This window comes from Taeniopygia guttata, chromosome 3 (assembly GCF_048771995.1).
Source record: "Taeniopygia guttata chromosome 3, bTaeGut7.mat, whole genome shotgun sequence".
Taxonomy (NCBI): domain Eukaryota; kingdom Metazoa; phylum Chordata; class Aves; order Passeriformes; family Estrildidae; genus Taeniopygia; species Taeniopygia guttata.
In genome coordinates, this window is record NC_133027.1 from 52422258 (window position 1) to 52435417 (window position 13160).

The following is a 13160-nucleotide window of genomic DNA, read 5'->3' on the forward strand; positions in this document are numbered from 1 at the left end:
AAACTACAGTTTGGTATTCCTGCATGTGTAAGATCTGCCACTAGCTTTGTTTTCTGTTCAAGGTAATGTCTCACAACTTGTGAGTCTTTAATCAGTATGCAGGAAGTTAATTCTGTTTCATTACATATTCAAGTTTGATGTATGGTCAATGGCTGTCAAAGACTCTCCTGTACACTAAAACAGAAAGAGTGAAAAATGATTTACTAATTGCTTATAAAATCGCGTGAGTGGCTGTGTAGTGTATACCTGCCTGCCAGGTTAGATCATGGCAGCAAGTTACTATTATGAAATTATTTGTGATATTAATTTTCGTAGTTTTCAAACTCAGCCTTGTCTTTCTGTTTATACCTGCATCCCCTAATGATCCAATTTCTTTACTAACTTAAACCACATTTGCTTTTACAATAAGACTGAACAAGATACAAAGTGTGAATGAATTCAGACCAGGATAAATGTATTAATTTATTTTACATTCCACTGGACCTGTACTCCAAAATCAGTGAGTATTTCATATCCATTCCTACATCTCATACTGAATTTCACAAATGCTACATGGCTTGTGTGGTAAGCACACTGTACACCTGGCTAAGAAATACATGAAGCAAAGCTATTTAGACCTCTATAAATAAAGAAGGCAGTGATACAACTAAGTGTTGTCCTTTAAGTGGAGAAAATCAATTTAAAATAGGCAGCTCTGGTGTTTAAAATCTTAAGCATGATCTCTTTAAGGATGGCTTACTCAAAAAGGGGCACTGTATAGACAATTACTTTTGTAAATGACCATAGGTCTGCTTGATCCTGTTTTTTTTTTTCATATTTTTCTTTTATTTTCTTTTTTTTTCTTTTTCTTTTTTTCTTTTTTTCTTTTTCTCTTTTCCTTTTTCTTTTTCTTTTTCTTTTTCTTTTTCTTTTTCTTTTTCTTTTTCTTTTTCTTTTTCTTTTTCTTTTTCTTTTTCTTTTTCTTTTTCTTTTTCTTTTTCTTTTTCTTTTTCTTTTTCTTTTTCTTTTTCTTTCTCTTTCTCTTTCTCTTTCTCTTTCTCTTTCTCTTTCTCTTTCTTTTTTCTTGTTTTTTCTTTTTCTAAAGGCACTGTTAACCTTTATAATTATTACAAGCAGCAGAATATAAGCTCAAGAATATGGTACAAACATCCCCCTGCAAAGGTCAAGGGAAAAATATTCCGGCTACTCCTTATATTCACAATATACCAGGGTAATATAGCTCTCGATAAAAAATCATTGTAGACAGTGATTTTTGTGATGAAAGCATAAAGAATTAGTCACTTAAATCTGTGATGAGCCTCTAACAGTAGTGAGTGACATCACTGGGTCTCTCAGACAAATCACTGAAGACATTACAGTAATGTCAGTAAACAGATCCAGAGAAAACAAGACTGAGTAAAAGTGATTAATATAATTAAATAGAACAAAATTTTCTTAAAATACTGGCAAAAGTGGAAATAAGCCCATGGATAGCTTCACAGAAAGTAATAATTTTGCAGTAATAACTCAGAAATGGAACATTGCAGTTCAGGGCTGAAGGGGATCCTTCAGTGTAAGCACATTTCAGATGCTCACACTTTCACTCTGCATGTGGGGTTCAGAGTAACACTGTTTTCCTACAGGTGTGTAAGAGCAGGTATTCATCCTCTCTAACTTTAAACACCTAGCACAGGTGACCGGTCTAGGAAGTTTAAGCAAATAATTTTGCTTTGCCTTGTCGCCAGCTTACTTTCCACCAGAATAACACATGGTTTGGTCTTAATGTGCCAGGCACAGCACCAAAAAAAACCCCACAGATCCTGTGCTAAAGAATCGACAGCTAATTAATCTTTGAAGGTCCATACTTCAGCATTTCTGATTCTTGTCTGACCACGAATCCATGCCACAATACGCATAGATCCCAGTCTTCATCTGTTCAGAAGCCTTCCTTAAAAATGACTTTATAAAGGACATTATCCCATGACTTCAGTGGAAGTTTTTGCAATGTGACAAATTCCCCTTGAATCCTCCTTAAAACTAACATAAATTAGAAAGATTTCTTTCTCTTCTTTAATTTAATTTAGGTTTTTTATTAAAAAAAGATTTTATTTGAACAAGGCCAACAACATGCTTAGTGAGTTAATGATGTAAGTAATTTCTAAATGGTAAAAGAATTAAGGAAAAGGTTGACTAAGTCAGTTATGATGCAAGCTATTTTCTTGTTTTCAATAAACAGTATATTTGCATAAATATAAATTATACATCTACACCAATCTAAACCCACCAGAATATCAATTTTGCTACCTGTAATTTACATTATTTTCTAGGGAGCAAAAATTGCAAACAGAGTTTGAATCTTGCATCTTCACAATATTGCATTATAAATGTGCTTGATTTTGTTGTGTTTGGCTGTCAGTAAGCAGACAGAATACAAGAGTATCTGTAGTATAAGCAAGAAAATAGCAATATCTAACATGACAAAATTGCAAAAAAGCAAATTTAGAAAACATGCATCTGAAAAGAAGGTTCATATTCCATAAGAAATAAGTCATTACACGTACTTGCAGTGTTTTTTGGTTTGACTGGGAAGTAAAAAGAAGAAAGAAAAATGGTCAAAACAGTCAGGTTTGGCATATTGTTATGGCAGAAAATGGCTATATTTGTTCTATATGTTTCCACATATCACAACATAATTTTACTGATCTCACAGTAATTAATAACAATCTAATAATGAATTATATTAGTAGGGGTGTTCTCATTTACAGACTGTAATTGTTTTACCAGAGTTAAGGATGACTAATATTAACAATAAAAATTTCAATTCTTCACTTATTTCCTTTCATGAAGAAGCACGGAGCAGATATTTTTTAAACCAGTGATGACAGTCTACAGTGAAACTAAACAATGCTCCTTCCTATACCAGCATCAATTTTGATCTGTCATGTGCAAGTGCAACTGTGCATGAGCTGTGATATCAGAGACATTTACCACAGATTATGGATGGTGCCAAATCAAGATCTAAATCCTACGTCACATGATGCCTGCAATGGATGAAAATTTAAGTATTGCTCATCCTGGGAGGTTAACTGTTTTGTGAAGTCCAGATAAAAGGCAGACCCCCACAAATAATTAGCAGAATGGAACCGTTTACAGTAAGCAGTTTCAGAAAGCAGTTCAAAGTCTTTGCTGGCATATGCCTTTGACATCAATGGAATTACAGAGGCAGAAATTTGACCTTTGATGTGTACATATATCTATATCTTAAAATGACGAGCAGCATTGCAAGTATGTACTGGGCTATTCAGTTTCTGGTATGGCATGTCAGGGCCATTCCATACATCAAAATAGATCACAGGACAATGGTTTTGACATTTGTCATTTGCAATTGTATTTCACTATTTCTGTAAATAACATTTTCAAAATAAATATGCAAAATAAAATGCAGGAATGCTTACCTGGTTTTGTAAGGGGGACATCTTTTTCATGTCTGACTGCTTCGTGCTCTAAACAAACAAAAAAACCCAAACAGAATAACAATAAAATTTCTGTAATGTTTCTAAGTTACATTTCTTTTTTTTAGTAAGTAGGATTGCATGTATGTTTTTCAGAATTAACTCTTGTTTCATGCTGTTATTTTGAAAAAGAAACCTACAAATGAAGGGTTATTAAAAGACTATCCACTGAGGGATCTGCCACAAAATAGCAAAGTTCATTAGTACTGCACATACCTTCACAAATACAGCTGCTATTAATGCTACTAAGAGTCATGCATGTGTCTTAAGGAAGAAGTTTGTAGGGTCTTCTGTAATTTCTGAAATATAATTTTTATTTATTTTCAAGTTTTATTATTGGAAAGTGCAGAGTAAACTCATTCAGAGCAACCATTCACTCATTCTTTGTTCTTGGTTCAGATATACTTAAGTGTTCAAAGTCTTAGACACATATTATTACAAATGAATAAATTATTTTTAGGTTTGGAAAATGCATCTCATCTCCACATGTCTGCTTCTCTACCCCTCCTCCCATCTTTCTACTTCATATTTATTACTGAAAAAAATATAATTTATGTGATGTTGTTGGAAATAGAAAAGTTGAAGAAGCTTCTTTTTTTTTCAAATAGGTCTAGCAAACAAAAATCAGACTTAGAAAAATCCCCACCCCACGGATCTCATAGCACAGTAGCAGCTATGTGATGGAAACGGGCCAAAATACAATTTATGGTTGTGAAATCAATGGACAGCTCTGCTGGCCTTGTTTCCAGGTGATGTTCCCACAGCTCAAGTAATGTGCATCACTTTCCTTTTAAGAAATGAGGACCCAAAAGCATGCTGTAAAGTGGAAAGTGCTGAAAATGTGAATGGCCTCAGAAAAAAGGGCAATATGCCTCAGCCTTTCTGCTGCTCAGATAAATAATTGAACTCCTAGTAACTGATTTCAGGTGGGGAGACAAGTTGAGAAATGCTGAGATGAAGACATCATACAGAATTTCAAATGGGAAATGCTTTTCTGAAGCATGAATGAAAAATTAGTTCAGTGAAGAGTGGTTCCCATATCAGGACTTTTTTGATCATTAAATTATTTGGGCAATTAATGACAGTTTTAATTATTATTATTGTAGTGGAATCTGCATTCTGAAGGTGTCAAAGGTATAGAAAATCAATGAGCAGGTTGTGTGGTAGCTAAGGTATTGACACTTGAGTCCTTTTTGATTGAGAAGAATTCAGGATGCAGTTATATTAAATTAATTTCTATTTTTATTTTTTTAACTTAGCAGGAACATTTATTCAATCCAGGCAATGTTAATAGTGATTTTTAAAAGACTTGTAACTCCTATATGAACTTTTGTTGATGGGTCTTTTGATATGGGAAGCGTAGAATGAATTCACTCCTGCACTGAAGCAATAGGTTATGTCAAATGGGCTTTTAAATAGCAATGACAAGACAGTATGTTAAATGAAAGCGATGGGAGACATTGTGATAAAGACTCTATAATTTTAAGCAAAACTAGAAATTGCCAAGGGCATGCTTCCTCGTGTAAAAGTAAAATAAGATACATGTATCCAAAAATTTTAAAGGAATTTTTCTGATTAAGGTAAGAATAACATACTTGCTGACTTTGCCTGGGCTACAGAAGACAAAAGAGGTAAAATTGTAATAGTTAGATACAGAAAGAAGAAAAAAGATACTCTTTTTTCCCTTTTCTTTTTAACATTCAAGCATTTTATCAGAGTTAGTTCTCACTTGTTCTTAGCTTCGCCTACTTGTGCAGGGATGCACAGCATCTGAATTCCTAAAGTTCAGACAGCTTTGTGTTGACTGCCAGTGATGATGAGAATGTTATAATTCCTTATCTGACTCTTCACAGCTTCTAAAACACACATTGTTACTTGATTTTTTTCCTGTCAGCATTACATTAAAAAAAACTATATGGTCGTAATCATAGCTAAAACCCAAAGATTTAGAGTTTAGTCCCAAATACATTTTCTCCATAGGACTGATCCAAAGTCCTAATCCATCTGGTAAGTTATTCTCATATTTGGGATCCTTTCAGAGCTCTGATTTACAGCTATACCTCATTTCATTAGCCCAGCTCTGGCTAATGAGAGGCTGGAACAAGCAGCTAAGGAGCTGAAAGGCCTTGACCTGTCTTCATCATTGGAAAAACAATTCTTAGTAGAACAGAAGCTGCAATTTCCACTCTGCTGGTTTTGCTTTGTTATCAGTCACATATTTCAAAACACTGTAAAAAATAATGCAATGCAAATATACTATACTAGATGAGTGCTGAAGAGTGTTTTATATCCCCCTCCCCCTTCTTCAATCAGGAGAGAATCACTTATTCTTACCTGACTTCTCAGTGGGAGTAGTCTTTGGTTCTTTCATTTTCTCCTCTGTATTGTGAAAGCAGCATTAAAATCACAATGTGTTAACATAGGATCATATAATTGGAAAAATATTTCTATAGGTGATATTATGCAAATGGTTCACAATGACAAAATAAATGCATGCCTACAGTATCACTATCCCATTATAGCACTGTAAAACAGCATGCAGGCATTATGAGTTCTGACTGCAAGGTGAGATCATGTTCATGGAAAAAGTAAATTACTGGGCCTAATGTCTCAGCACCTTCCTGTGTGTCAAAGTCCAACAGTTTGGTATTTTGGTATTAAACAACACTAAGAACTTCTAGATACCCTCTAGACCTTTAGAGACTGCTTAACTACAAAAATGGGTGGAGGTATCCACCTGTGTCTGCACTCAGAAGATGAAAAATATATGGAGATGCCCAAGCACATAACAGGTCGGAGGGGGACAGATGGGACAGTCTGAAATGCCAATCCGTACCACCTGCTACTGGACAAGCCTACCTAGACCTAGCTGGACATCTGTCACAAGACCGTGGAGCAGCCTTGAACTTCTGTTAATTTTATGGGCAAAACTGCCCAAGCCCACATGCACTTGAGCCACCTGTGGATTTGCTCAGCACAATTCTCAGATGATGTGGACCCATGTTGACATTGGCCACCAGACTTGAACTTCCTTTTCTCCAAGAAAGTTGGTGGGATTGCACTTTCTAATCAAGTTTGTTTTACCTTCCCAACATCCCAGTCAGGTGGAAACTGGGCTGTTTATGTTCAGATTTCTTCTCAGCCCAGTTTGGTTGATTTTAAATTCACTCCACCTCATCCTTTTGTAGCTCTACTCCATTTTATGTCTTTTTCCATAACTGAATTCAAGCTCCTCTCCTAACCTCTACCTTTCAACAATCATATGTATTCCTAAATTCTTCTTAAATGTGCTTAAGACATAGTATTTGTCATTCCTCTTGCTGAAAGCAGTTTGCAGCCATCCACCTCTGGTCCCTTCCTTTCCACTAAGATCCCTGTAAGGCATCAGATCAAAGCTGTGTGGAGATCAGGTTGGGCAGATATCTCTTGGTCCCCTTCTCTTGCTTATTTGGTCTGTTTCTGAAAGAAAATCAGTACTAATGAGGGATAAAGCTCTCCAGTTACTAATATTTTCTGTTATTTGAAAATGAAACATAGCTCTGCATTGCTATACTTTTCATTTTTTTCCTGGTATGTGTCAATTTAATTTCTCCTAATTTGTATTACGTATAGGGCACTTTTATCCCCCTTATTCAGCTGTTGTTACTGCCAGTTTCTTATGAAAGCTGTGAATTAAAAATCTCATCTCCATGTTGTGAATATCTGTGGAACTAGAGATGTTTTATAGCACAACCAGCAGCTTGAAGATGCAACTTACTGAGTGAAAGTGTCTTTTTTTCTGCTGTTAGAGGAGCTTTAACATATAATGGTGCATTTCGCTAATTTAGATTGGGTCATTAAACTTTCTATGTACCAATACAGAAGAAAACTTGATATGCTGTCTTTAAACAAAGGCCCTGTAACTTGCCATGGATTCATGACAAGTAAAAATAAAAAGGCTTCTCTTTCTTTGGATATTATCCTGACACTTTTCAACACTAAATAAGAAATTTTTCCTTTCCTAATTCTGTTGAGAATGTATAGCAATATTTGTTTTGTAACTGTGGGATAACAAATACGTGAGGAAATAAGGAAATAAGTTTGTGAGTGGATGGCAAATCTGATTAATTTGGAAGTAGAAGCAGTGTTTCTTCTCAGAATGAATTTATCTTGAAAACTGGACAGGCCTTTTGGATTTGCATTCATCTGGGAATGAATACAGTAATTCTTTGGTATTCATTCACCTACCTATTCTGCAACCTAACCACACAGCATATATTGGTCTGCTGATCCCACTGGAGAACACCCTGGCAGAATTATAGGTGGGGGCTGCTTGGCTTTTTCTCTGAGTTTCCAGCCTCTGGTTGTAGCCAGAAGGGAAACTGAAGGAGTAGAATATCCAGACTTAAGGAGAACAGTGTCTATAAGGGAATACACTTCAAAACACTAGGAAGCTTCACAAAATCAATCTGTTCACCACATTCCGTATGAGCAAAAGCAGAGAAAAACATATGATGACGATAATACATATTATTTTGCCAAGAACAGAAGTAATATTTCTAAATTTTCATGTATTCTTTTTTTACTATAAGGAGTCTTTCAAATACAAAATTAAACAATTGCGAGGACTTCATAAAGCTATAAAGAGTAAAAAAATAGATGTTATGAATATTTTTAAAAAATACTGATTTTGAGTAAGCCCAAAGTTTAAAATTCTGAAATCTTTCATTGAAGAGAATTTATTCTGCAGGGCTCCAGTTTTGTAGCCCTACAAACATCAATATTAATTTTTTCTCTGATGTATCTAATTTAAATGGAAAAAATAAGGCTGTAAAAGTTTCCCTGTATATTGCAGGCAGTTTCAGCAGAATTACATAAGGAATGAATTCCCCTGTTTTACTTTCTTTCCCTGACATACACAAAACACTCTAATTTAAACTTTTCCCTATGGGACCAATATATTTTCTGAAATTCCATAGTATTTCAGTCATGTGATACTTCTCAGTCTCATAGCAGGAGACATAAGAAAAATGGTTTGAAGCTGCATTGAATCAAAGTGAAAAAGGAGGCCACTGCTTTGTACAGAATTAAGCTTTTATAATTCAAACTGTTAACTCAAGAGCACTCCTTGGCACACAGCAGGAAGAAGCACTATTACCACCAGTGCCTGCAGATTAATACTTCCAGTCATCAAGTGAAACTCAAAACAACCACTGTTCTCCAAAGCAACCATTTATCATCTGAGAATAGAGATTTTATGCTAAAAGAAATTTAGCAAGTATTTTCTTTTTTTTTTTTTTTCCCTTCAGGTATCTAAACACCAAGGGCTTGGCTGTGGAGTGTACTGTAGTATGCGAGAGTAAAGCCCTGAATAGTCCAGTATACTGGTTTGTGACAAAGTGCTCTGATGTTTGAGAATGTCCTACCAAGGCAATTTCTTTTCCTGCTGCTATGTGGATGAGATTGGGCTAATTGTGCAGCAGGACTAATTTCATTTAGCAAGAAAGGTGAGTAATCACACTACCCCTCCAGGCAACCCACTTTCTGGCCACCACTGTGGTCACCAAGCTCGGCTTCCTCGTTCTTGCCTTGGCTGAATTCATCTAATGTCTGAAGCATTCTGCTAGCTGTTAATACACAAAAAGTGATCAGTGAGTTAAATACAAAGCTTGGCCACTGTGACAGAAAGAAGAAGAAAAAAATTTTTTCCCCAATGGCTCAAAACCAATACATCTTCACAAATCAGATCCTCAAGGCTTCCAGAAATATGAAAATTACTATGAAAATATTTAACTTACAAGGCAGAAAAATGAATGAGAAATGTACTAAAAAAAAAGGATAAATTTATTTCTTAAGAAAATAGGAAAAAAATTAATGAAATAAAGCCTGTTTGCTTATTGTTGAACACATAACATTTAAATGGTTTATTTAATCGCTTATTCATGAGCACTTCATTTCAATGTGAAGTTCAAACAGCAGCACTTCCAGCAAAGGTCAATGGGATGTGGATACTTTCTTTCCAGGCCCCACTGCTTCTGGACTGGGGACTGGAAAACTGCTCAGGAGTGATGTAAGCTGAGGATCAATAGCTGAGTTTTCTGTGAGGTTACCCTCTTAGTCTTGTTAATTCACACCAGACCCAGCTGTAGATCCTTGAGTACTTTCTTTCTCAAAAAAAATTATTAGAACAGAGCTCTGGTTTGAAAGAGGGATCCTTTGTCTTGCTCACTGCAACCAGTACTACTTACAGTTTACCCGAGTGCACAGTCAATCCAGGATTGGCATTGCTATTCTTAGCTCAGCTCCTGCTACTTTTGAGTTTCAGGATCTCGAGGCTGACTCTACTGCAGTGTGTACTCAATGAGATTGTAGCTTCTCTTTTTTGGGGCTCCCACACTCAATGTAATAACTAATTTACTGAAAGGGTTGAGAAGGGTTAATTCCCAGTGCACATCTTTGACGTAGTGCAGGGCATTAAAGCACTCCTTCCTCACACTCTGGGAAATGGGTTTTGCTAATGCTTTTTACTACACCAGTGAGAAAAGTCACAAGAACAGCCAAAAACTGACAGCCAAATCCTTTTAGTTAAATGTCACCCTCATTTTTGTTTCTCTCCAAGACACTGAAAAACCCCAATGGCACAAAGCAAAACAGCTGTGCCTAGCTCAAGGAAGTGTCCAAGTTTTGCAGACCACACATATCCTTATTAATTGGAGCCGGGTGTAAGTGGAGGTTACCTTACCAAACCTACCTGGCTTTGTCTGAGAGGCAGCTTTGTCATGTTTAACACGTTCATGCTCTGAAAATAAGAGCCCCTATATTAGAAGGTTTTTTATTTTTAGAAGATTTTAAAAAGAAAAGATTCTCATTGTAGTTATAAAAGATGACTTTGCATTACATATTCCCACTATATTTGAGAAGAATTTTTTGATAACTATAATTCTCAAGAAACAATGTTTAACTATTTTTTCCCTATAAAATTAAAATAATTAAAATTATTTTTTAAATTTTAGTGTGGTTTAATTATTTTCTGTGGATTTTTACAATTGTAATGAATTTCTAAAATGATTAATTGCTTTTAGCATTAATTGTGATTGCTATCACTGATCTTCTGTATACAAAATTTCTCCTTGATGTTTAATACAGAAATGATGGCAGCTTTTATTATAACAGAAGTGGTGTTTTCTTGTGGAGAATGACAAATAAATGTTCAGTATCCTACATAAATGAAAAAGAAACAATGTTTTTCTTTGTCCTGGATTTGACTGGACTAGAGATAGTTTTCTTCATGTTAGCTAGTATGGGGATCCCATAAATATATTGTGAGGCACTAACAATAATGGATATTATTCCATATTACAATATAATGTGTAGGCAATTTTGTGCTGTTTGAAAACAGTGTGCTATCCAAATCCCAACATTATGAGACAGAAAATATTTCAGAGGGATGTTAAAAATATGTTTAATTCTGATGTGTAGCTGTGCAGTCTAATCTGTGCAGCAGGTGAGCACTGCAGCATACCAAGAAATAAACCTCTAAAACTTGGACCAGAGGCCTGGCCAGAAAATTGCAGAGACCCTTCTCCATCTGTGGTCCCCTTGATTGTTTCGTAGTGCAAAGCTGCCATGGAGGCAAAAGGCATAGGTGGGTCTCAGATGAATTGGAAAATGGTTTCCATGCAACCTGGAACCCGTCAAACACACCTGGTCCTGCATTAACAGAGCCAGCCATTGAAAACCAGTTTCATAAGTCAAAGTGTTGTGTGGGTTTGCATTGATGGATTCCACCGTAAGCTGCTAAAACTTTGTAAAAAAAAGGAAATACCTTCTTTCTGAAAGTTAAAATAATATTCTATATTGCTTTCGTACTTACTGTGTTCATGCGGGTTCTCTGAGGAAGCTAGAAGTAAACAAAAAGGTGTATTTTAATATTTTTTTTGCTGTGATGCAGAATTTAGTTCATTTCTTAGTGACATTTTAGACATAAAATTTCAGTGAAATCTGTATTGAAGTGTGCAACAGTTACACTGTCCACCCCAGATGCATAAATGGGACACTTATCTAAGGAACGCAGGCATCCTGAATTCCTCATTTACCCAAAATTCGGTATAAACACCCCTGGAAGGCTCGGCACCTCTTCTGAGGGCTGAGTCATCCTCACTAAACACTGACTGTATACCAAACCTAGGGAAACTACCTGGATAAGTAAGGTGCTTAGATTACTTAGTGCCCACTAAGACAGAAAATGAATTTTAGCTTGAGTGAGGAAACAACACCTAGGCCAGTCTAAAGATGACAGTCCCTCACAATTGCACCTGCTCTATGAGGACAATGAATTTCAGATGGCTTCAGTGATATTCCAAGAGTAGAAGGACATTTGAAAATGTTAATTAACTTCCTTAGGACACTTCTAAACAAAAGAATTTCACTGCTGCAACTTCTAAACTTTGTGCCATTTCATATTCTGCATTTTTCCAGGAAAAAAAAAATCGCAGATGAAATAAAACTGAAAACCAAATGAATACTTTCCATGAATGTTAAGGCAACATTCCTCAGGTAAATAGAGAGCTTGATAGCTGTACCCAAAGTCATTATTGGTTCTGCAGAAGGAAGTGAAATGTCAAGCCCTAGCCCTCCAGCTGGAATTTTCTTCTTGACTTTTGCTATGCAGCTGTTGTTTCCAAGAGAAAAAAGGCTCTACCACCTGCGTGTCTTCTGTGTGTGGAGAGAGTAATCCCACCAGGAGATGTGGCAGGGCAGGGGATGAGCTGCCTTTGCAGCCCCAGCAGCACAAGCAATAAAATGCTGCTGCGAGCTCCCAGGCTGTGATTCACTGAGCTCCTGAGCTCACCAGCTCCCACTTGGGCCAAAAACTGCTCTGCATGTAGGTTTCTGTTTCACTTGTTTTCCCTGCAGTATACAATCTACTCCCATTTTATATCCAGTCTCTAATGCAGGTTATTGTCGTGAATTTAAGGAGACAGCAACTGGAGATGGTGTACAGGACAAAGTGAAAAAAATCCCAGAACATTTTTGTGGATAATAAAGAGTAAAGATACAAAGTAAGTGTATATGCTTGCTCTGAACTGAGGAATCAGAAATAGGTGTTCAAAAAAAAAAAAAATGTCCGAAGACAAAGCCACATTTGTTATTTTTATGTGTGTGAGTAAACTTTTTTGTAAAATTAGACTCATTTAACACTGTAAAACCAACAAAAATGTCATTCTCTAAGTATCATAAGCTGAGGCAAATTCTATTGCAATTGAGTTTCTGTGAAATATGTCAGAAATTTGTAGAGGAAATTAATTTTTTATTGTGCCAAAAGACATAGTGAGATATGTTCAGGAAATAAAAATTTCAATTTTCAAAAAGGAATTTCAAAGCAAATATTTAAATCAAATCTGAACATTAAACCATTAACTAATATAATGACTTACATAATAATACAGAATATTGTGTCATAAAACTCTCTCAGTAATCACCCAAAATAATCATAACTAGGCTACATATGAACAGTGTTAATTTAAATACTCTCTACGGACACCGCTTAACAAAGTTTACAAGCAAACTTTTGTAATAATATCCATATCTAGGATCTGGCTAAAATCAAAACAAAACTATTACTCCTTAACTTTCCAGTGAAGCCAAAACAGTTATTTCCCCTTTTATATTGGTAAATATAAATCACAG

At 35.7% G+C, this 13160-nt stretch overlaps 1 protein-coding gene across 22 annotated transcripts in view; it reads right to left on the reverse strand.

Moving 5' to 3' along the window:
* The window catches only part of TRDN (triadin), a 225855-nt gene that overhangs the window by 26605 nt on the left and 186090 nt on the right, over positions 1-13160 (reverse strand). For 19 of the 22 annotated variants that reach the window (XM_072926827.1, XM_072926839.1, XM_072926836.1 and 16 more), the window contains 6 exons: positions 11344-11370; positions 10222-10269; positions 5826-5870; positions 5087-5104; positions 3435-3482; positions 2541-2561 (listed from right to left, as the gene is read on the reverse strand). In XM_072926827.1, the coding sequence (XP_072782928.1) occupies positions 2541-2561; positions 3435-3482; positions 5087-5104; positions 5826-5870; positions 10222-10269; positions 11344-11370 (207 nt within the window). The remainder of the gene's footprint in view (positions 1-2540; positions 2562-3434; positions 3483-5086; positions 5105-5825; positions 5871-10221; positions 10270-11343; positions 11371-13160) is intronic. The other 3 variants (XM_072926825.1, XM_072926826.1, XM_072926832.1) reach the window with 3 other exon arrangements.